This window comes from Coptis chinensis, chromosome 4 (genome assembly GCF_015680905.1).
Source record: "Coptis chinensis isolate HL-2020 chromosome 4, ASM1568090v1, whole genome shotgun sequence".
Taxonomy (NCBI): domain Eukaryota; kingdom Viridiplantae; phylum Streptophyta; class Magnoliopsida; order Ranunculales; family Ranunculaceae; genus Coptis; species Coptis chinensis.
Genome location: NC_141459.1, coordinates 2,628,007 through 2,653,580, shown reverse-complemented (window position 1 = coordinate 2,653,580; position 25,574 = coordinate 2,628,007). Strand labels below are relative to the sequence as shown.

The 25,574-nt window shown below is 35.5% G+C and overlaps 2 protein-coding genes and 1 long non-coding RNA gene across 3 annotated transcripts in view; 2 read left to right on the top strand and 1 right to left on the bottom strand.

Annotated features, from left to right (window-relative positions):
* The window catches only part of BGAL16 (beta-galactosidase 16), a 103,935-nt gene that overhangs the window by 56,070 nt on the left and 22,291 nt on the right, over positions 1 to 25,574 (top strand). The window lies entirely within an intron of this gene.
* Positions 6,193 to 10,866, top strand: LOC147501183 (uncharacterized). The gene is made up of 3 exons (XR_015220294.1): positions 6,193 to 6,241; positions 8,054 to 8,249; positions 10,652 to 10,866. It is a non-coding gene; the product is annotated as an uncharacterized LOC147501183 (long non-coding RNA).
* LOC147501182 (proteasome subunit beta type-3-A) lies at positions 13,230 to 25,511 on the bottom strand. The gene is made up of 7 exons (XM_086606211.1): positions 25,353 to 25,511; positions 25,081 to 25,262; positions 24,890 to 24,997; positions 22,800 to 22,889; positions 14,356 to 14,440; positions 13,953 to 14,047; positions 13,230 to 13,568 (listed from the first exon to the last, which is right to left on the bottom strand). The coding sequence occupies exons 1-7, from the start codon at positions 25,356 to 25,358 to the stop codon at positions 13,520 to 13,522; spliced, it is 615 nt and encodes a 204-aa protein (XP_086462337.1). The 5' UTR covers positions 25,359 to 25,511; the 3' UTR covers positions 13,230 to 13,519.

Here is a 25,574-nt window from a genome sequence, read left to right as displayed (position 1 = left end):
GAGCAGCACAATTCGATTGCTAATAGAATTTGTTATCTATTTGTCGTACGGATTCGATTGCTAATAGAATTTGTTCTAATAATATTTAATAGATTGTGATGTTATCTGTCTACAAAGTTTTAGTGGAGAGATGAGTCTACGTGGGAGAGCTCTGTTATAAGAAATTGCCACCTAGGATTGTGATTGCCACCTCAGCTGGACTCTGCTTTAATATATAGAGAGAGGTGATAGTAGATACGCACAGGCTCTTTTAATAATTTGCTCAACAATCATAACTATACATATATAAATTTTACAATAAATTGGGATTCCTGTTTTTGTCGCTAACCCGTTTTAATTTTCTAATAAATTGGTTTAATTAAGTTTTAAAAATCCATTTTTTAAGTGAATAAGGGATCACGTTTTAATTTAAAAGTGTGATTTCCGTTTTTAATAGGAGAATGATTCTCGTTTTAATTAGAAGTGTTAGATTTTTCTTTTTCTATAGGGGAAGAATTTCCATTATAATAGGAGAAAGATTCCCGTTTTAAATATAGAATTGCTAAAATTTCTCTTTTTAATATGAGAGGAATTCCCGTTTTAATAGGAGTTGATGACGTGGAATTTTAAGAGAGTTAGAAAAATACACCTTGTGGGAGTTTTAATATTAAGACTAGCTTGTAGGCCCGTGCATACACACCGGCTCTTTTGAAAACATTTAGATTTTTTTTAGAAAATTGGGACTATCGTTTTAGCCGCTAACCCGTTTTAATTTTCTAACAAATTGTTTTTAATTAAGTTTTAAAAACCCATTTTTTCAATTGGGTAGTGAGATTCTGTTTTAATAGGAGAAGGATTCCCGCTTTAATTAGAAGTGTTAGAATTTGTTTTAATAGAAGAATAATTTTCGTTATAATAGGAGAGGAATTCCGGTTGTAAAAAAGGATTTCCGTTTTTCAAATAGGAGATAAATTTATGTTTTAATAGGAGATGACGTGGAATTTTAATAGAGTTCGAAAAATACCCCTTATGGGAGCTTTAATATTAAGACTAGCTTGTAGGCCCGTGCATACACACCAGCTCTTTTAACTACCGTTTTAGTCGCTAATCCATTTTAATTTTCTAACAAATTATTTTAAATTAAGTTTTAAAAACCCGTTTTTTCAATTGGAAGAGAGATCTTGTTTTAATATGAGAATAATTCTTGTTTTAATTAGATATGCTAGATTTTCCCTTTTCAATAGGGGAGGAATTCACATTTTAATAGGATAATGATTTCCGCTTTAATTAAAAGTGCTAGAATTTGTTTTAATAGGAGAGGAATTCCCGTTATAAAAGGATTCCCGTTTTTCAAATATGGAGAGAAATTCTCGTTTTAATAGGAGATGATGTGGAATTTTAATAGAGCTCGAAAAATACCCCTTTTGGGATAATTTTTTTAGAAAATTGAGACTATTGTTTTAGTCGCTAACCCGTTTTAATTTTATAACAAATTATTTTAAATTAAATTGTAAAACCCCGTTTTTTCAATTAGGAGAGAGATTATGTTTTAATAGGAGAATGATTCCCGTTTTAATTAGATACGCTAGATTTTCGCTTAATTTTTAATAGGAGAGGAATTCTCATTTTAATAGGAGAATAATTCCCGCTTTAATTAAAAGTGTTAGAATTTGTTTTAATATGAGAAGAATTCTCCTTATAATATAAGAGAAATTTCCGTTTTAATAGGAGATGACGTTGAATCTTAATAGAGCTTGAAAAATACCCCTTGTGGGAGCTTTAATATTAAGACTAGCTTGTAGGCCCGTGCATACAAATTTGCTTTCCATGACCTTTGTGGGGGTTGTTGTTTGCTTTTTTGAAAACATTTAGATTTTTTTTTTAACCCGTTGATTACCGTTTTAGTCAATAACCCGTTTTAATTTTTTAACAAATTGTTTTAAATGAAGTTTTAATTAAGTTTTAAAAACCCGTTTTTTCAATTGGAAAAGAAATTTTGTTTTAATAGGAGAAGAATTCCCGTTATAATAAGAGAGGAATTCCCGTTGTAAAAAAAAAATCTCGTTTTTCAAATAGGAGAGAAATTTCCGTTTTAATAGAAGATGACGTGGAGTTTTAATATAGCTCGAAAAATATCCCTTGTGGGAGCTTTAATATTAAGACTAGAAAGTAGACCCGTGCATACGCACCGGCTCTTTTAAAAACTTGTTCAACAATCATAACTATATATATATATATATATAACTTAAACTCTTTTATATATATATATATATATCAAAAATTGTGAATCATGTTTTCGCCGCTAACCCGCTTTTAATTTCCTAACAAATTGTTTTAATCAAGTCTTAAAAACCCGTTTTAATTTCTCGACAAATTGTTTTAATTAAATTTTAAAAACCCATTTTTTAATTGGGGGAGAGATCGATCTCGTTTTAATTTAGAAGTATGATTCTCGTTTTTAATAGGAGAATGATTATCGTTTTAATTAGAAGTGCTAGATTTTTTTTTTCCAATTGTAGATGAATTCTCATTATAATAGGAGTAGGATTCTCATTTTAATTAGAAGTGCTAGAATTTCTCTTTAAAATAAGAGAGATTTCCGTTTTAATAGGAGTTGATGACGTGGAATTTTAAGAGAGCTAGAAAAATACCCCTTGTGGGAGCTTTAATATTAATATATAGATATAGATATAGATAGATATACATCCTTCATCGAATTATAGTTCAATTAAATAGAAATCACTTCATACTTAATAGAATAAAAAAATCGAAATCAGTTAATAGAGGATAATAATTGTTTCAAATTTGAAATCAGTTAATAAAAGAGAATAATTGCTTCCCTACCAAGAATTCATAGATCCATATTTTTTTAATTGATTTGTTGATTTTCCTTCCTTGCTTTAAATGAAATAATTTTTTGCGAAAATAAATAATATCTTACATTTTTACCTTAATGAGTAAAATTTTTAGATGGAGGAATTTTAACAAGAAATTACTTAATAGATTTTTTATTTTTCTTTTTTTAATAGAAATTTATTTTATAACGAGTTTTACAAATAATCAAGACAAACTCCACACTGAAAGGCTTCTTATATTCCCATCTCCATTGAGCTGATAGAGCGTAAAATGTATCTCATCTATTATAATAAAACACAATGGCAAGACAAAGGGTGGTCAGGATCGTCTGGGGATCTGAGTTAGATTGGGGCAGATGTACGATCTAGAGCATTTTGAAACCATAAATTAATGAATGCATTTAATTTTGAAACACCCCATGACCTTCCTAATAGCCCACATTTAATCAGACATTAAATCACTTCAGCTTCGATTACCAAAATTAAAATAAAAAACCCATTTAGCATCCACTAAATTTACAGTGTAGTAGAGAGTTGATCAATTAGTTGGGTTAAACTGCTAAAGGCTTCAAAAGTGGGGTTAAATAAATGCCAAGGATTACCAAAAATAAAAATAAATACTAATTCATGGATCGGCTTGGTTTTGAAGAGTTGGCTTCCCTATGAAAAATGAAAACATTTTTGTGTTGTATTAATTGCCGCTTTGCTTTAAAAAGTGGGCTTGATCCCCAATACTCGCAATGACCATCAACCCCAAACGTTACCACTATCAAAACCCTCTCTTTCTCTCTTGATAGCTTACCACTATCAAAACCCACCTCAAAAAATCATGCACCATCGACTTCTTTGTTCATCTAAATGCTTCACTCCACACCTTCGATGGCAGGTACTGTGTTTGATCTATCTCAAGTATTCGACTAATTTAATTTTGGGATTAAACATGGTTTCCACTTCCTGGTGTTGGATTAATTTTCCTACCAAAGATGCTTTAAATTGGTTCTGCTCCAAGTTTCTATTCTTAGTAGTTGGGTTTTAGTAGCTTATGCAATTCCTCTTATTATGTTTTACCAGTTCAATGATTTTCAATCAGGAAGCTTGAAAGACAAATATGTTACTATGCACAAAATTTCACACTGGCTTGAACTATGTTGTTGTCGAAATCAATTACACTTGAACTATTTTGCTCAGTCGCCGTATGTATAATGTTTCTAGACTAGATCAATAACAAACCTCTTTTCTATTGTTTCTTGCTACTTGAAGTTGCAAATGTCCATGCCGCCGTCGATCCATATATACATACATACCTATATTTTTATTGGCCTAACAGATTGCATATTTATTAATTCAAGTGAATTGTTCATGGTTTAACAGATTTTCAATTCATTAAAGTTGGAATAAAACATAAAATAATTCTTAACTATTGGGTTTAATTGATTAAATGTAATCGGTTGTGAGTTAACACATTAAAACGTTATTAAAGGCGGGTTTGTAGGCTTGGGCATCTAATAGACTCAAACGGACTTGCATCCAATGGCGATCCTCTCCCCAATTATTACCTCCAAGTTTCCTTTTTCTTCACCAAAATTGATTGGATTAATCAAGACACTATTAGTACACCCATTAGAGCACCAGTGATTGTTACCTTTACGTTTCTCCACTACCAAAATTTATCAATAGAGTTAAAGTAGAGCATGACTTTTACTAACTTAGCTTCTCTCAACTCCCTCAGATAAAACTCTCTATCCCAATTTCGCATCAAGGTTCCTCTTCAATCCAACAAATTTACGTAAAAAAAATGCAATCAAATTGAGGTTTGCAATTTCAAATGTTTTTTTTGATAAATTTGTTTTGTGTGATTTAGAAATCCTTACAAACATCTTATTTACATGGTGTCGTCTATTCAGTTTGTCAGGAAAATTGGTGTTTTTAGTATGCTTCGTATTTTGCCTAATGTATGATAGTTCTGAAGACTTGAGCTGTTGGGATTAGGAAGGCACAGTTAAATGGAACAAGATAGAAAAGCGATTAACAAGCACGAGCGTGAAAGAAATTACACAAAAGTCTTGCTAGGAACTCAATGTTTTTACCTTGATTAGATTTGCTAAGGATGAGGAAAAATATTAAACCACGAGAACCATACTCCAGCTAGGTACATTTCCTTTTTCTTCCTTAATAAATTCATGTGATGTGGTGTTAGTCTACTTTAATTTATTTTTCATGCTATTAAAAGTCAGTAGATACAATGTTGGTTCTTGGTATCTCAAGCTGCTATATGCATGTATGCTCGACTTGGTTAGCACGTAACAACATTTAAAAGCTTAAGTTTGTTTGTGTTTTATGTCTTGGCTATTTGTCTTTTGTTTTGAAGTTTTCACTTGTTGTGTTTGTTGTTTCTGTTCCCATCCCTTTACACTGGTATGATACTTTAAAAAAATTCACAACATAGTAGAGTGTCTATTGCTGGCTCCAAATGAAATATGGAGGCACTACAAAGCTACACCTTATTTGGACCATTTTTTTTTTTTGAAGTAATTAAAAGGGTTAAGACCGGCTACCCCCAAACTATATTAATGAAATCAATCATAAATACAACCTAATGCATCCTCCTCCACTATACATTGTAAGCATTCACTCAGTGAAAGGGTGTAAAACATTACATTATTCGGATCCTTTAGTTTTCTTTGGATTTGTTTTTGAATTGAAGGGCATAAATAGAAAGACATAAATAGAAGATGATTGTAATGCCCGGAAGAAAAAGTGTACTTATAATGGCTCCAAAAGAAATATGGAGGCACTACAAAGGTACACCTTATTCAGATCCTTTAGTTTCTTTCGTGATTTATTTTTGAATGGACGGGCATAAATAGAAAAGACATAAATAGAAGATGATTGTACTTGGCCGGGATGAAAAAAGTTGCACTTATAGTGGTATGGCAGAGTGATTCATGATCATTACATGAACCCGAAACATTATTACAAATTTGTATTGATTTAATTGATGCCAAGCCACCAATCTGAGTATACCTAGCATGACTATTTATAAGCATTTCATTGCTCTTTTGGGAGGCCTATCTCGCTCATTTACAAAGTTAGAGGTTGTTCACACTTCTAATCCATTAGTTTTCCTTATGGTCAGCATTTTAAAACTTGAAGAACCTAAAAGATGATGGAGTGTAATGCGTTTTGATAAATTGACCAAGATTATATATTGGTTATGATAGAAGATTATGTCTTTGAGTGTATGTGTGCAGCCAATGGTTTAAAAGAAATTTACTTTCGGAAGGCACCGGTATATGAATTTCGGGATGGTGAAATTCAATGCTAGACTTTGGGAAATTTATTGTGTTCATTTAATGTGGGGTGTTTGTCGACCTACAAAATCCAGGTTTCTAGGTACTTCATCTCATGTAAGTTACCCATTTTGATTTCCATTCTTTAGTTTTTTCTTTTTTTTACTTCTTTAGGCCAATTCAGTGATGCACACGGTTTTTTATATGTTTACGATTTGTTTTACTACATTTTCTATGCAAAGTTCCTTTTTGGGTTGTTGTTTCCCGTTATGTTCTAAATTTTGAGGTTGCTTTGCATCTTCGATACCATTTTGGGATACTTTCTGTTGTGAGTAATTGTCTTCAATCTCATTTGAGCACCTAAACAATTTCAGCATGCATCCCAATTTATTTGTTTGTTTAGTTTGTGCATGTTGAAGTATTGACGCCACTGATTTCTACCTTTTCAAATCCTTTCTCTTTTGAAAGTGATTCTGAGCTACTATTTTTTTTTAACAAAAAGAGGGCGAGAGGGGTAGCAGATTTAGAACACTTTTGTCTCATATCCTCTACATAAAGGTTAATTTTAGTGCATTATGTTGGTAGACACCCAAAAAATTTAGTTCATAGAGGTTAATTTTAGCCAATTTCCTTTTCCTTCACCAAAAATTAATAGACACCCAATTAATTAGTACACATCGGTTACTCATCTTTTTTCCCTCGCATACTTATTGAGAATTAGAGCACCACTGATTATTTCCTTCCGATAGTTTCTCTCCGTTTTCCTTTCCCATTCAATAAGAGTTAATTTGATTAGTATGCAATTTCTCTACCGACTTTAGTGGTTTGTAACGCTTAATGTGTTGAAGAAATAAATGGTGTTTAAAGCATACAACGTTATTTGTAACTTCTCTACTGTTTAAAGCATGTTTTAAAGCATCCTTTATTTCCCATAATCATGGGTGGATACTATTTTTCTATAAAAAATAAAATCTTATGCATTCTTAACCTTCAAGGATTTAAGCACTCCCCCTTTGTTTGCGGAAATATCGATTGAAGATATAATTGAGAGTGTGTTTTCATAAATGCTAATTGCAATAAACAAATTTGACTTATAGTGGACCCACTAATGAAGTCTCATTCCCAGTCCTTCATGAAGGTTTGACAACTTATTGGCCCTCTTGCGTCCTTCATTGCAAGATATCAAGAACTAAAGATTCCATTGCCTTCAATCTCCTCTACCAATAACGATTATGATTTCAGTTAGATATTTTTGTTATGACATTTATATATAATGACTAATGACCACATATAGAATTCTCCTCTACCAATAACTGACTACGATTTCAGTTAGATTTCTATTATGACATTTATATGTAATGCCTAAGATTATTTTATACAAATATCAATGAAAAGTACATGTTAATAGCGCATTGTACAACACAAAAATAGAATTCTTTGGGCTCTTTTTGGTATTTATGCTCATTTTAGTTTGAGAAAAAAGAATTCTTTGGGCTCAAAATAGAGGCATTCTCATAAGCAACTCAAGGGTCAAAACCCCGTATGGGCTTACCAACCCTACCCTACTTCCTCTGAGAATCGTCATGTTCCCAAAAGCCGAGCAAAACCTGATTCTCAGATCTAGGGATTGCCTAAGCCTTATATCTAATAAGGGCATGTGAGGTGAAGAAGTGCTCTATTTACGTGTTGTACAATATATGCTTCTGAACATGTACTTTTCATTGATATTTGTGTAAGGATGTCAGTATGTCACATACCAGTGTGGGCTTCTAAAACCCGTTTTCTTATTGGATTTTCAGCAATTATATATCTTCTTATTGTTGTCAGATTTTAATTTTTTATTTATTCCCAGCAAAGGTTTTATGTATACTTCCTAATTGTTGCCTGCCTATCCATACTAAACCTTTTATTCCTTTTGTTTTTTGATAGATATTAAGGTATATTGCAAGTTTGTAACTACCTTCTATTGTCCATTAAAAGCAAACCAATAAATTTGCAAAAGTGAAAGGGCATTGAATTAGAAGGCAACGTACTTCAAGCTAGGATGCGGGAAATGATCAAGCCACGAGGAAAACATGTACATTTTCTTCATTTCCCTCATCGTTGGATTGAAATTCAAATTAAGGTATTGTTTCTTTCGTATACTTCCATTGGATGATTTAATTAAAATGATGCTTACTAAAAAATTGTTGTTAAGAAATCCAAGTGTCACTTTATTTGTTGAATCTATTACTATATTTGATCATTTTTCTCTATTTTGCTTTTTTTTTTTATATATTTTTTGTTGATGTTGGTAGGAAATTGTGAATTAGCCATTTAAGAGTTAATGTGTTTGTATTTTGAGTTGTTTAAATTGGAAATGGTTTATTGATTGTTTCTCCTAGCAAGGATAGTGTAAACCAAGGTACACCCCCCCCCCCCAAAAAAATATCACCACCCCAACCAAAAAAAGAAGGATATAAAAGTAGTTTTTGCGGAATACGCACCAAAGAGGTTTGATCTTTTTCATGTTGTGTTCAAGTGGTGTGAATAGGTAAGAGGGCATAATTTGGTGGAACCAAGTGTTGTTGCTAAAGAATTGTTTAATAGAGCTGTTGAATTCAGTGTGCATAAATGCATAATATGTGTTTGATTTCAGTGATCCCAGCTTATACTTGCTTTTGCAGTAAGCTATTCATCTATAGTATTTTTTATTACTGTAAGTTCCTTGCACAAATTGATCTTCAATGTCCATTGAAAGTAGTATAAGAGATGAAGATACTCGGCCCTAGGAAGCATTCTTGCATTGTATTAGTCAAGTATTTTCAGATACTTTGAAATCTTGCATACTTACTAATACAAATGACATTATTGGACGAGTAGAATTGTCATTTAGAATGTTTCACTCATACAATATTCAAGTTTCTTATGAAACCCTGTTCGGTGGCCCTATATGGATTAGAAATTGTTGATCCCTTTATCCCTTGCTTACTATGTGAACTTGAGATATTGGATATAAGCATAAGTAAGGTGTAAAACCGTGACAACTTCTTTAGCCTAAACAGTTAGTACTTTGAGATTTACTAGGGGGTAGATGTTCAACAATGGGTAGAGAATATTAGGGGATGTTCAACAATGGGTAGAGAATCCCATGGCCTTCTCAACTGGGAGATTCAGCTTTTTAACTTAACAAACAAAGGGTTGGGGGTTATTGACTGCCCATATTTTAATTTCAGCGAGTCGTTGAAGCATCATAGATGGATTATCAAGTCTCAAAGGGAGTCAAACCTTTAAAAGTGCTAAATTATTTTTCAACCGTTGTAATTTGATATAGTTAGTGTTGCCTGTGTTTTGAGGATTATTGATTGGTACATCGGTCCTTTCTTTGGATCTTTGATGATTCTCATATATTGCTTAATGCAAAATGAGTAACGAGACATCTATTACCAATGGAGTAATGAGACATTTCTTTTATAATTATGGTTTGTGTTGTGCCTACTACGGCCTCTCTTTCATCACATATGAAGTGGTTGATATATGCAATTTTTGAAATCCATAGATTGTGTTTAGAGTGGTAGTTCTCAAGTGATGTGTGGTTGGACCAAACTTTACGTGGTGTTCAGAAGTTTAGACAGGTGAGTAGAATTTATAATTAATAGTATGTAATTAGAACAAGATTGATACTATCATAAGACTAGCATGAAAAGGTGATCGAGCAACATCTTTCTTTGTTTGGAGTAATTATTACATCAGAACGCAAAAGATGTTATTCCTTATTGCAAGTGAATACTAGGAATGTTACTCTGGGTGTATAGTTAGAGTTCAGTGTTGGGAATACATAATGTGTGCTTCTCAATACTGTAATTACTTTGCAAAAACTCTTGATCGATGGGGTCTATAACACTATAAGCTCCGGTTAGTTATTTGTCTTAATATTTAAGTTTGGAGAACTTTGATGGACTTTGATTCATTTTCCTCAGTTGGTTATTGCCGCAATACAACAAATAACACAACCAAGTTCCATTTGATAAGAGATGGTATGATGAAATATTGATGGTCTGGCATGTTTCCTTGATAATTTATACCAAAGAAATTCGATTGATGGGAATATAGAAACTTTAACACAGTTTATTTATAGGCTTCAAGAAACATCGACTCCTTTTGACAAATAATGTTGTTACATAGAACTCTTCTTTAATAATGGTTGGATTTCAATTTGAACATTTAGTTCCTACTATATATACTACTTGATTGTGCCATGTTATATATATATATATATATATATATATATATATATATAGTTGTTTTGAAGACATGATAGAAAGAATACACGATCCTTGGATGCTTGGCCCTCTTTTGACAAGTCCAACATGTTTATGACTCTTGGAAGTTGAAATGATTAAAGTATGCTCTTAGTCTTATGTTGCTTTAATATGTTACTTCTAATTTTGCTCTAATATTATTTTCTAGAATGTCTAGCCAGATGTCATTTGTATTGAACAATGGGATAACTCCGAAAATAACCAACTAAATTTGTCGGCTTTTCAGAGACTATTGGGAGCTAATCAACAACTATGTTGGCGCTCATGAATCCATTGAGAAGAAAAGTGCTAAGATGTGTTTCAAATTTAAAAAAGTTGGAAGAAGAAAGAACAACGCACTCTAAGCTAATTACAAGGAGATGTTCCGTTACTGTGAAGTGTAGTGCTAGATCAAGTGTAAGTTCGAAATCACTTCCAATGTTTCATATTTCAAAATTTTAAAAGAAGAAATAACGCACCCTAAGCTAATTGCAAGGAGATGTGCGCATCTTGTGAAGTGCAGTGCTAGATCAAAACCACTTTTAATGGTAATAATCTGAACTCTTGACCTCTTCGATTTAGCAATGTTACTTAATTCCTCAACCGCACTTGAATGCATTTTTCTATTCGAGAAGCTTACCTTCCAGATTCAAGGTCAATAGAAGATTGATGAATGTCTTGAAAATTACCTCAAAGATACCAACTTCGTACATATGGTGGATGTAACATCTAATGCGCATGCAGCTTAAATGTGCCAAGAAAATACATAAAGTGACACCTACATGACTTCAAATGTGGGAGAATTAGAATACTAAGTGTGAGATTTTCTTGAAATGAGTCTCATGTCAACTGGAATAAAGACGCAGTAGATCTATGTTACTATCCTCCTTGACGTTAGTTGTCGAAAAAAATAACTATTCTCCTTGACCACTTTGTAAATACTTGAACACTCAACAAAGAAAAAAAGTATGTGCAAACTGTGCAACTTTTAATGAACAAAAATTTTGTCGTTTCAAATATTTGCATTGTATATGCTTAGGAATTGGGTACTACCTAGGGGAACACCTTTACGCTTTACAAGATAGATCGTAGATCGTGAATTCAACAAAGACCTTAGATTCAAGAATCTAAAGCATGAACTTGATTTACCTATTTATGCAACGCCCTCTTCCTAACCGAAAAGCCATGAGACTGGTCGAAGATGTCCTCAAAAAGCCCAATCGGGTCGAGATAACTTCAACTTGCCATGCACCGCCAACTCCAACCAAATTTAAATACCGGTTAATATGTTCCAATGTGGGTGTCGAAAAGCTTTGAAGGTTCTCTTCAATACCAAATTTAAGTATATAATGAATGAATTTGATGAATCTTATTAACAAAATTAAGGGGCTATTAAATAGTTGCCAACACCTTAATTCTGTGGAAGGGCTTCAATGGGTTTTGGTTTGAGTCCTTTCTTGCATGAAGAAGTGCCCATGAAGTGTCTCCCATTAAGTGAGTTTCAAGACAAATTTCTTAAAGCTTTTGAAAAAACCATGAATGTTGAAGCTTCTTAAAGCTGAAGCAGGATGCTGTTCTAATTTGGTTATAATAGAGGTACATGCTCTTCTCAAAGAACTCCTTCAATTCCTTATCATCTTTGAGTTTTTGACTGGTGTAGTACTACTGTTAGAAGAATATACTTATCAACATGTATTAACCAAAAAGGTATCCAGGGAATGTCCCAAATTCCCATTTGGTTGAGAAAAGGTTTGCATAAAATCAATAGAATGATTGGGATATAGTCATGGTAAAACGTTGTATACTGAATGCGGTAGAGTTACATTCAGTGCCACAAACAACATAATAAGCACCTCATAACCAATCGTGCTGTCGGCACGGGTTATATCTAGTTAACAAATAAGCAATAACATCTCAGCACACTCAACAATATCGGTAGTAGGACGGTCAGTCAGTATATCGAAAATCATCATTTTGTAATGGTATATTTTTCCCACCGCATTTTACCCCATACAAAAATCATCAAATATCATTATATCGAAAAACCAAGCATCCCTCACCTCCAATTGAAATCCAAGAATCACTTGCATAAGCTAAATGTCTAGAATGGTCGTGTATGATGTAAACAATATCATTATCATAAGACATAATACATTTAAACACCAACTTATGCTCATCATCAAAGGGTAAGAGTCCCAATGATAGTAAAAAAACTTCCTTTTCTGGAAAACCTCATCAGTAAAAGTGGAGGCAGTTGGGTCTACTAAAAACTGGCGCATCGGCAAGAGCTTTAGGACTAGATTCTGTTCTGGGTTGATGTGGGTTGATGAGCCTTCGGGCAATGTAAGTCTTCGGGTTAGGGTCTTTCAATGTAACCGGTGTGGGTCTATCTTAACCCTCTAAATATTTCAAAAAAAAAAAAAAAAAAAAAAAAAAAAAAACTATTTCTCACTGCTGTAGTTGTTGGTTTTGTTATTGTTAGCTAGCTAACAATTTTAACATCCCTAAAACATTTGGTCCGTTTCAGTCAAATCAGTTGGGCAATGTTGTTCTTTAAAATTACATATCAAGTTATCCACCCCTCCCTGACATAGTGATTAGCAGCAAGCGGTCTTAAGAACATATTAGGGAACTATATTGCTTTTTTTTTGGTGGTAGAGGAACTATACTGTGTTGTTACACTTACACCAGATTGACATCTACAAATCTGTCTCTAAGAGCCACATTCCTGCTAGGTTAATCCACAGACATATATGTTGTAACGTATGTGGAACAGTATATATTGTACGAAAATAGATACGTCATTCGGCACTGAGCGAGGTAAATGAGAACACATGAAATCTCCAATTTTTTTTTCTAACCAGCTGTAATTGACAAATGTCAACGTACATAGGAAATAAGATCATTCAAATCTAAAGCCTTCAACAGCACTTTTCAATAAAAATACGAACACATAAAACATTGAATAAGATAACCGTTCCACCTAAGTGATGACCAATTTTCATATGGGTCACATAATAGATTGTTCAATTCAACTGGAGTCAAACTGGCAGAGATCCCCGGCCAGGATGAGGAAATATTGGCTGTTCATCATATGAAGCTAAGCAGATAAAAGCTAGTCCATCCTTCCCTTCAAGGTAGACTCCGTAGCTTCAGTTGGAGTCCTGCAGCACAGGAAGAAGAAGATACGTTTAAATTACAAGACTGACTACCAATGCCTAGAATGATTAAGTTTGATACAGTTGGATCAATTACACAAAAACTAATGTTGTACGAATTCCAACCTCCATAAAATAATGCCTATTTAAACAAACAATTTTGAGAACCGGGGGTGGGGTGGGGGACAAAATAGAGAAAATATTTAGGACATTTCATTTCAAAATTTTGCAATCACTTTTACCTATTAACTTTCTTTAATTTAGGGTTGGAACTCAATAAGAGTTGTCCAATACCACAATGTCGTATGAATTGATAATTCTTTTCTTTTCTGTTCTAATGTCTAGAAATGCAGGCCATAAACAAAAAACATAGAGTAGAAAAGAACTTACACAACAAATACGTGCCCTCCCCAACCACTCAAACAGTCACGATCAACCGATGCTTGCAGTGATTGAGAAACTGTCTCAAATAGCTCTTCCGCTTCCTGGTAGATAGTAACAGTAAAAATTGAGAATTAGCATAGTAGCAAAACTAACTCCCGGGTATTAGATGGAAGATGAAGGCCTAGGGGATGAGAAACTCGTGTTTTCTTTTTTCATTAGAGAGTAACTCCTTCAAGCACGAGGGAATACGATTCATGCCAAAGGTTTGACTAGAACAACTCCACAGGTTGCATAACAATGTTTTAATATGTAATATTCTACTTAGGCAGAGTAAACCTATACAAAGCATCAAGAACCCAATCACTAAGAGCAGTAACAAGTATTAGATGAATCTGAAAATGTGACGCACCATATTGGGCTTGTACATTGATTCACAGGCACCATAAAGAGACTCTGAGGCTGTGCCAGCAACAACAAAATCTTTGGCAAGCTCCCTGCACATACACGACGTGCGAAACAAGTCAGCAAAACCATCCAATTTCAATCAAGAAATGACAAGTATAGAGCAGCATGCCATCAAACATGGACCACCAATAAGAAGGTAGCTCCTACATTCAGTTCTATCTATTTTATGAGTTCTTTTAGTGATAACAAACAAATCTGTGAAAAGAACAATTTGCAGCAGAGTTCAATTTACAAAAGGTAAATGACACCAACATAATTTCTTTCCTGCTCAATGCTGAGAATTTATAAAAGAAAACGATGGATTTCATTGCAGGTCCCACCCCAAATTAAACACCTAAATAAGACACACATAGCCATGGGCAATCCACAATATCATGCACTTGACGCAAAGATTATCCTCTAAATTAGCATACACCCTATACATAGTGGATCCTGAATACAAACCCTGTATTTCCTTAAAACGAACCAAGGAAGATGACCATGTGTCCTGAGGTTACATCCCCAAAAGAACACATATAACGAAGTATAGGCACCACGTTTTCTAAAAGACAACCCAGGAGCCCCAACAGAGTATAAATTTGAAATTACGGCCTTCTAAAACAACTGAACAAGAGCCTTTACCCATTGATTCTCAACAATAGAGAATAAATAAACCATGACAGTATTTTCACAAAGACCTTAATTTTCCTCGATGCCCCCGGCACAGTGGGAAAAATTAACTCCACTTTCCACTGTTCTAACGCGATAGCAAAGTGCATGAGGAGCTGTGTGGTCGAGGGTGAGGAGTTAGGCTTCCCAACCTGGCGCTTACGGAAGCATTGTCTGCGCCTTGGAAACGACTTTGAAGCCGCAACAAATTTTACTGAAATTGGGGACTTGAGCACCTCAGCAGGACTGGTACTTATGTGGCTCCTTAGTGCGCTTTGGACAGCCTAGATGAAGAGACATTTGATATACAGTTTGAGCACTCCATTTGCATATGGGAGGGAGGCCCTCCTTTTTTGACTAGGTTTTCTTCTGTTGCTTGTATCATAGGCAAGTGTTGATTGCCTTCCTAGTTGCTTATGGTTGTAGAATATTACATTATTTTTTATTGGAATATATCTAATCTAATTTACCAATTAAAATTGAAATTTTCGTATCTATTAATCTATTTTATTTACAAGCAAAATTCATGAAAACTTTGATGCCTCTTGTGACGTCACTGGCGATTTTGAGGGCGATTCTTAGAGATCTCTTTCTCTAAGGGTAGGTCTGTCTTTGTGGCGTATTTCGTTCCTTTTTTAGTCTGTTTTAGAGGTAAGCCTCGGCTCTTGGAGGGAAAACTTTCTCTTTCGAGCTGGTTTGATCGGTCTTGACCGGTCAAATCACTCTCTTCCGATCATTTTGCTCATGGATCCTTCTCCTTGCAACATTGGTTTTCAGAAAAAACCCAAGCTGTTGTTCGTGGGGTTTCCTCGATGGGCTCTGCACACAAACCCCTGCATCTGTTGATGTTCAAACAACTCCTCATATTGAACAATCAAATCTTGCTGATGCTCAAGCTTTACAGGTGGTACAAGCTACTATAGCTGATGCTACACAGGTAGAACGTGCTACAATTGCTCAAACTGTTGTTGCTGAAGCAACATCCGGTAATGATGCTGCCACTAAGCAATCTTATGCTAATGCGACAAGACCCAAATATGGTCGCAATGTTGATGTCTTCATTACCTACCCCAGGTAGACAAGGTGAGTTTCCCACAATTGAGCTCATTGACGATGACGTAGAAAAGGGTTTGGATTTCTGTAAATTTTCTCTTGTTGGTAGATTAGATTTAAAGGAAATCAAATTTGATAGAGTCAAAGAAGCGGTTAAGCACCTGTGGAAACCAACTGGGGAATGGCAAATGACTCCCACTCAGTAGGGGTTATATTATGTTCAGATTTGCAGAACAGAACGATTACTCTAAAGCTTGGCTTCAAGGCACCTGGATGGTAGACAAGCATGTTCTCAGACTTAACAAGTGGGCACCCAACTTCTCAACTGAGAAAGATCTACAATCTCACGCTCTCGTTTGGGTGCGCTTTCCTGGACTCAGCATAGAATACTGGGAGGTTCATAACATCCTAGCAATGGGAAGGGCTCTTGGTCGACTTTGACATGTTGATGAGACTACTGCAAAAAGAGAACTTGGTTACTTTGTAAGTGTTTTGGTGGATATTGATATGTCTGCTAAGATACCTGATAGAATTTGGGTTGAATCGAAAAAATTTGGCATTGCATTTTGGCAAAATGTTAAACCGGGCAGAACCCCCATATTTTGCAGTCACTGCAAAATCGTGGGACACTCAGTAGTTGAATGTTACTCTCTGAAACAAGATCAAGCTAAGGACATAGAAAAGAGTTACAGCGAAGTTAATGCACTTTCTCATGTTGACCCAAACATGTCAAAGAACCTAAAAAAAAGATGGAAGAAGAAGAACAAGCCTAACACTTCAATTGTTGATGAAGGAACATCGGGATCTAAAGACAACACGGAAGTGGTGGAAATCTTAGCAGAACCTGATACATCTTTTGCTGTGGAGGGAGGAGTCCTAGAATCTATTGTTGTTGCACCCACAGTTCGCATCACTAGCCTCAGAATATAGCAACTCCATTGGCCACTTCTTGTGTCGGTAGTGGTTCTATTCAAAACCCCCAAGCTAGTACTACTAGTAGTATGTTTACACAGCTCCTGAACTCTTTTGCTGTTTTATCCGATGTCGCTGATGATATGGATCCTGTAATGCAAGACATTTTAGTGCCATGCCACAGGGATGCTGAACCACACGTATATGTCTCTCCATCTCCAGTGAATATGGTTGAATCACATGAGACTATCATCCCGGTTGCCTCGATTACCAGAACTGCGGAGGAAAATCCTTCAGTTACTACTAGAACTGTTGAGGAAAATCCTTTGGTCCTGGAAAATGCAGAGATGGAAAGCTCGGAACTCCAGAATCCAGTCATTCTGGAAGCTCAACACATATCCGATTTAATTGCAGGGGAATCACCAATTCCTTTTCAGCAATGTCCTTTTCAACTTATCACTACCAGAAAGAAGACAGAGAAAGGGAAAGGTGGTAAGGCATCTTCTAGTGTCTCCCCTGGTTCTATCAGCAGCAAAGACAAGGTAACCCCCTCCCCGCAAATTTCCCAATGAAGATCTTCTATTGGAATATTAGGGGTACTAGAAAAATAAAAGCTATTGCAAGACTTAAGGATCTTTTAAAGTCTTTTAATGCTGATATCTTATGTATTTCCGAGCCTTTAATAAAACCTAACTCAATCTCCCTTAGTGAGTTAGGTCTTGATAACTATGATGTAAGTTTTTTTCATAATGATTGTGATGACAAGCTTGGTAACATTTGGGTCCTTTGGAGAAGAGGCATTAATGTCACGAAAGTTGATATATCAAGTCAACAAATCTCTATCTGGGTGGAAGATTGTTTGATTTCTTTTGTGCACACCAAATGTTCTTACCTTCAGAGAAGAACTTTGTGGACAAAGTTACAAGATTTGTATACTGACAAGCCTTGGCTTGTTATTGGTGACGTCAATTTGGTTCTTAGAAGTGAAGAAAAGAAGGGCAGAAGACCTATATTTGCTTCAGCTAGCAATGAGTTTTATTCCACAATCAATACATGTCATCTTATGGAGAGTACTTGCACAGGTATTAAATATTCCTGGTGTAACAATCAACATGATACAAGTCGAGTTCTATGCAAACTTGATAGAGCTCTACTTAATGAAGCTTGGCTTGACAAGTTTCCAGGGTGGAAATACAAATTCCCCTGTAGACTTGGATCTGATCATACCCCTCTCTTGGGTCAACACCAGATCGTACAAAAGCCTAAGAATATCCCTTTCCGCTTCAATAAAGCCTGGATCACTAATGACTCCTTTAAAGACTTTGTTAAACGCAGCTGGTATCAACCTCTCACTGGAACTCCCATTCTTAGATTGGTTCATAAGCTAAGGAGACTCAAACAAGATTTAAAGAACTGGAACACTGAAGTTTTTTGAGATCTTGATCAGAATATATCCCGAGCCCAATTGGATTTGATGGATGCCCAACTTGCATTCGATGAGAATCATGAAGATCTAGCTATGGGTGCTCAAGCGCAGAATAAGGAGGCCCTTCTAGAACATGCGCTATCAAACAAAGAAGGATTCTTCAGGAAAAAAAGTAGACTGAGAAACTATGAACAAGTTGACCGGTGTACAACCTTCTTTCACAGAACATGTAAGATCAGAACTAACAAGTCTATCATTACAGAGCTCGAAACTGAGGACGGAGAGCCCATTACTGAACAGGAACATATCAAGCAACACATAGTGAACTATTTCGAGGATAAGTTTCAAGCTATGCCTGTTTGTAACAATGAAGACCTCATATCACTGATTCCCAATGCAGTTTATGAGGAGGACAATGCAGAACTTACTCTTATTCCTTCAGAGATAGAGATACAGAAAGCAGTTTTTGATGTGGATGCATATAGTTCCCCGGGGACTGATGGCTTTCAGGGCTGTTTCTATTAACATTGTTGAAGCATAATCAAAGAGGATGTAAGCAAAGCTGTTATATCATTCTTCAAGGAGACTCACTTGCCACATGGTGTAAATACAAACTTTCTAAGCCTTATTCCGAAGAATAGAAATGCAAGAAAAGCTTCTCATTTCAGGCCAATGCACATTTCAGGCCAATTTGCATGGGGAATTTCTTCATCGAAATTCTCTCCAAAATTCTACAAAAGAGACTCAAAGCCATCATTTGCAATCTAGTTTCAAAGAAGCAGACCGGTTTTATTCAAGGGCGATCGGTACAAGGCAATATTGGCATGGCTTCAGAAATGTTTAATGAGCTCAAGAAGAAAACCTTTGCAGGATCTTTGTGCATCAAAGTTGATATATCACAAGCATTTGATACTTTATCTTGGGACTTTCTGCAACAAGTTCTAAAACAGTTCAGTTTTGCTGATTCTTGGATTCTTTGGATCATGGAAATCATCAAAACCTCTAAAATTTCTGTGTTGATCAATGGTGGTCCTTGTGGCTGCTTGACTGTTAGCAGAGGTACCAAACAAGGCGATCCATTATCTCCCCTTCTGTTTGCTCTTGCAGAAGATGTTCTCAGTAGAGGCATAAACTACTTGAGAAATAATGGACTCACTAAATCACTCACTGTGGTTAAAAGCCATCCTGGTCCCTCCCACTTACTGTTTGCAGATGATGTGATTATCTTTCTCAAAGGTGATATGAGAGGGATTCGACATATAGCTACTCTCTTGGATTCTTACCAAAATGTTTCAGGTCATCACATTAATAGAGGAAAAAGCAAGCTCTTTATGGGCCACATCTCTCTAACTAGGCAACAAAGAATTATGGACCATTTTGGTATTCAGCTTGGAACTCTCCCAGAAATATATCTTGGTGTTCCAATGATTCAAGGTAGAGTCAAGAGAATTCACCTTACTGGATTGCTCGACAATATCAAATCAAGAATAACTGCATGGCGAGGAAGGCATCTCTCTCTTCAAGGCAGGTGAATTCTCATTAAATCATTTCTCTCCAGTATACCAGTATACAACATGAGCATTTATAAATGGCCGTCCAACATCATCATTGATTGTGAAAAAATTCTTAGGAATTTTTTGTGGACTGGAGACCCCTTTAAGGCCAAAAAGACTACAGTTGCATGGGATAAAGTTGCAAACCTTCGAGTGAAGGTGGACTGGGTCTCCGAAGAATGAAAGAACTCAATCATGCTCATTTAATGAAGCTTGCTTGGCAAGTATTAACTACAGATGATGAATTCTCAGTTTTTATCCGGCATAAGTTATTTACTTACTATGGAGAACAAATTCAATACCACGCATGCTCTTCTATCTGGAATGGTATTAAATGGGCTCTCTCTGAAATGGTTCCTTATGTCAAATGGATTATTGGTGATGGTCGAAAAGCGGATCTATGGAAAAGTTGTTGGGCTGGTACTCATGCTATTAAAGATGCACTTCATCTGAGAATTGAAGATCTCAAACACTGTAGAGCTAAAGTCTCTAGTTTCATTGTCAATGAGATTTGGAACATACCTACACAAGTCAAGGATCTTATTCAGCTCACCGGAGTTTATTGTGATTCTCTCCCGGCACCTGATGTTACTGTCAATGATTTAGCCGTTTGGACTCATGACCTCAAGGGTAAATTCTCTGTCTCATCATCTTTTGATTGCGTTAGGAGAAAAACTAATAAAGTAAGTTGGGCAACCATGCTTTGGAATTCCTACATTTGCCCGAGAACCACAGCACTGGCTTGGAAACTTTGTCACAATGTTGCAGCCACTGAAACTTTAGCTCAAAGAAAGGGTGTTAAACCTGCATCCATGTGTCCCTGCTGCTGAAACAATGTTGAAGAAATCACTCATCTCTTATGGGAATACTCACATGCCAAGAAACTATGGGACTGGGTCTCTAACAGGTTTCATGTTCAACATAACTTCAACTCTTTACCGCAAGCTAAAGCCAAAATGAAAAATAGAAGCACGCTTCTTTCTCACACTTGGAATGCAGCCATCATTGGAGGCTTAGTTGGTTTGTGGAAGAACAGAAATAGAATGATCTTTGAAGACAAGAAGGAAAATTTTAAAAACGAAGTCTGGAAAAGCATTCGCCAGAGTGGGCATCTCTCCAAAGGCACAGTAAAGAGAGCAATTAATCAGGCAATATTGAGGAGTTGGGGAGTTACGATCAAACTTCCCAAAGCACCCCAAATCAAAACTTGCTTCTGGAAAGCCCCTAATCATTACACCATCAAAATCAACTGTGATGGTGCTGCAAGGTGAAACCCAGGTTCAGCAACTATTGGAGCAACCTTTAGAAACTCTAATGGAGATTTTCATCTGGTTCTATGGAGGAAAATTGGTGTCAGTACCAATTATTTCGCGGAATGTATGGCTATATTGGAGAGTGTAGAAACAGCAGTGGCAAGGGGATGGAGGAAACTCTGGGTAGAATCTGATTCTGGTGCAGCGGTACAAGCATTTAACTCAGATATGTTACCATGGAAAATGCAACAGAGGTGGAAGCAGTGCAAAAAGACAATACAAGAGCTAAGGATCTCCAGCACTTGGAGAGAAGCTAATGCATCAGCTGACACAGCAGCAAATTATGCATTTACAATGACTAGCAATATGGCTTTCTTGTTTGAAGGGAGACCCAACTGGGTCACCAAATCGGAAATGCCTTTTATGCCAATCTATAGATTTGTAAAGTAACCTAGGGGTGTTGTGCATATGATTGGTAAATGTATATAGGACCTACATAGTAGGGAAGATATGCTATTTACAATGATGCAGTCCTCCCCTTCAACTAACCTGATGTGTAATGTACTTATGTATATTTCAACATATCAATACAATCTGCTCACTTAGCAAAAAAAAAAGCAGAATTCATGAAATCTACCAAAAAATCATATTAGGGAAGATGAACCTACTCCGAAGAAATAGCGAAAAAAGAGAACCAAAGCAACCCATGCAAAGAATATCTTGGTGGATAACCAGCAGCTTTGTAATCGTATTCATTAGATTTCAATAAATCCCACTGATTGAAGTATGAAGAGAGAGCAGATATAATCAAGAATTGAAAATGATGGTGCACTCTCATACTCTAACCAAAAACAGAAGAACAACAAGGAAACACCAGATGTTCGATAAGATTCTCAAGATGATGACGATGACGTTACAAAATTTATGGTATGGATATCTGTGTTAGCATCACTCATAAACCCCTGGTCCCATTGACATCAACCTGTCCATAGCTATACATGTTTATTGTTTCAATAAATTCATATCACTAACAAATTATATATTCACTTCTATATCCTCCAAATGGTGAGTGTCAGCACCAGCGCATGTTTTTATGCTGGTGGTTTGGGGGGTGTTGGTTAGGCCGTTGTCAGAGAGGGTACGCACGCACGCACACACACAAAAGAAAGAATAAGACAAACAAGGCCAACGTTTTATATATATCCTCAAACTTAAGATGCAAGGTCACAAGACCTCCTAAAGAAGATGTCAGAACACGCCCACAGAAAATATTTACAACAAAATGAAACACAGGAACCAGACACTTGATACTGAAATACTGAGAGGTACGTGTACACAAAACTAGAAGTTTCCCGACATGGCTCTTCATACAAGAACTGACAGAATTAAATTAATGTTTGTTTGAAGCAATATTGCATGAGGAACTCTGTTATTCAGTATCCTTCATTAATCGACGATTCTATAGTTGTCAAAAGTATGTATACGCATTAACCCCATCTAACAAACAAGAAATGCATATGGAAAAATTAGAGAGAGAACATACAAGGCGCCAATTGAATCCATCGTGCAAATAAACGGCTTATCATCATCTCCTATTCCAGCAATGACAGGCTGACAGAAGTATGGGCCAAACCTACAAGATAGAAGCCATGTGGCACTTGTTTTAGTTGTACCATCAAAGTAACAATAAGTAAAAACACAAATACTGAATTACAAATTGTCAATAAAATGAATATGATAAAAAAAAAAATAGATACATACATCACTACAGTAAATAACTAAATACTTAATAACTATAACTGGGTGCACTACACATATAAGGCCAAGTTGACCTCAATATCGTTGATAATTCTTTCTACATGGATGCATTCATCACTACAGTAAATACTTAACAACTATAAATGGGTACACACATAAGGTCAAGTTGACCTCAATGCCGTTGGTAATTCATTCTACATAGAAAGTAAACAATTCCTACAGAAAGAGAGAGCCATACAACAAAGCCTAGAAATGGACATATAGCATTTGAATCAACCTCTTAATCCGAATATTTGGAGTACTGTTACTCTTTACAAGAGTTAATTATGAATGGTGGTCATTGAAACATTGCGCGCCCAACAAGCACTAGCATGCAACACACAAAACAGCAAACAAGGAGTATCAACCTTTTTATTAATCCAAAGAGCACCATAAAGTTTCTTAAAAATAAGTTCAACATTATTAGCTAATGGGATTTTGAAATGATTGGATTATGTAAGTCTCCATGCATTAACTAATTTCGTGCATCAGAGTGGGTGGTCCAAAATAATTTGGCTCTGAAAGGGCAAGAAGTTGGTCCTTGCATTGTTGAAAACATTCTCAACTCCAAAGTAGTACACGCAAAGAGCAGGTAATGCAAGCAGTAAAACCACAAACTAGATTGCAGTGATCTCGTAAGTTCAGTAGACTCCAAACCTCTTCCACTCTACATTTTCATTCAACTTAGGTACAAAGTTTGGATCACTCCTCTGGCAATAAACTAATAATAAATTGTACATAAAAACTTGTTTGGTCTGAGTTTTTCTTTTCATTGTCTACATATACTTCTCTAATAGGAAATTTGAGAATCCGAGATAGCCTCAGCAAACAAATCTGGGAGAAAAAGTCGGATTCTTACAACTTGGTTATCAAAGTAGAAACGTTTCTGACGAACAATACTGTATTAGCATAAAAAAAAAACATTAGGCTTTGTTTGATAGCCATTACTTGCCCGCTGTAAGTTATATTTGCCAATGGTGATTACATCTTTAAGAAGTTGGAACACTTAACTACTGTAAAGAATTCTCCTTACTTTGATGGTAAATTTTCCACTAGCAAATGGGGCAAACATTTTCATTGCCCACTATGCTATCAAAAACAGCCTTAAATATCCAAATATTCTCTCATGATGAACCGTTATCAGGGTATGAAGCAACTTGAAATTGGTATTTTTGAAACCCCTCTTTACATAGTCAACATATTTCTAATTTCCAAACCTTAACTGCCAAACAAACATATTCAACCATTTTGTTGCTTATCCAAGTCAATGTGGTACTAAACTCTAAAGAATTAACATTACCCCACAAATACACTCTAAGCGATACACTCAGTAAAACTAATCACTACCTAACATATAAACTCTAACACAAATAAACGGCTCTGACAACATTTAATCACCCATAACTTATTATTCATGCCAAAATGAAAAATGATAGACCAAAATAATAAAACAAACCCACAAACTCTATGAATCTGTGTATTCTCTTTCCTGATCAAGTCTCCTAAGAACATGTTGTTGGAAACTGTAATGGCAGGCCTAACCCTAGAACGTTAAACCCATATTGAGATAACCAATATATCGTATCATTCCGATTTTCTCTACGCAACCAGATCTTACAAAGTAGATATTTGAAATATGTTACAATGTTACAGACTTACAGCATCCTAACATTTAGGTAATCCCGATTTCCCAAACTATATTAGTAAGACTAGATCACTGTGCCTTCCATGGCTTAGCCTACATTATCTTAATTTCTCAACCATACACATTTAACAATTAGTTATTGATTGATTTCATACAAGCCCTAGAATAAACAAGTTTAAAGAAAGTTATACCTTTTCTCATAGAGAATATGGGAAACAAGATGAGCAAAAGTCTCAGGCTTCATATCTCTCTCTTCTCTAAGCTGATACAACTTATGATTATAAACAAGCCTTTGATACCTAATAACCAAAAGAAAACACAACAAAAACTCATCATAAACCTTTAAAGAAGAAAAACTTCATTTAAACAAAAGAAGACTTACAGAGTTTGAGCATCAGTAAGTAATCCAGCTAATCCAATATACAACTTATCATGAATTTTGTATATTTTGGGGAAATCAGTAGCTATTGTCTGTAGTTGAACACCAAGACGTCTGTCACTTGCAATTGCAAAACAGTTCTTTCCAACCATTGCAACAATTGCACTTCCATTGTACTCAAAGATCTGCAAAACCATTGTAACAAATAAAAATCAAAACTTTTATATATTAACTGCTCTAGAGAAGTAAAACTAGTAGAGGGAGGTAAAACTTACCGACATTGATACGATTTGAGAGAGAGGAACTTGATTTGAATGGAGAGAAAGTGTGAGTTTTTTTCTTCTTCCTCGTTTTTGTTCAGTGAAGAAGAAGCGTTCTTGTCTTGGGGTAGAAGAAAGTTCGGGTCAAAATGTGGGTTGGGCCTTTTATAATATGGATCAAACTAGGTCCGAATTATTATTGGGCTTTTACTGGATCGAATCCTTCACTTTAACGGA

Coding starts and splice junctions, on each gene's coding strand:
- LOC147501182 (XM_086606211.1), bottom strand. Junction 24,998..25,080: donor CTTACTGATGCTCAAACTCT/GTAAGTCTTCTT, acceptor TTTGGTTATTAG/GTATCAAAGGCTTGTTTATA. Junction 22,890..24,889: donor CATATTCTCTATGAGAAAAG/GTATAACTTTCT, acceptor TCTATCTTGTAG/GTTTGGCCCATACTTCTGTC.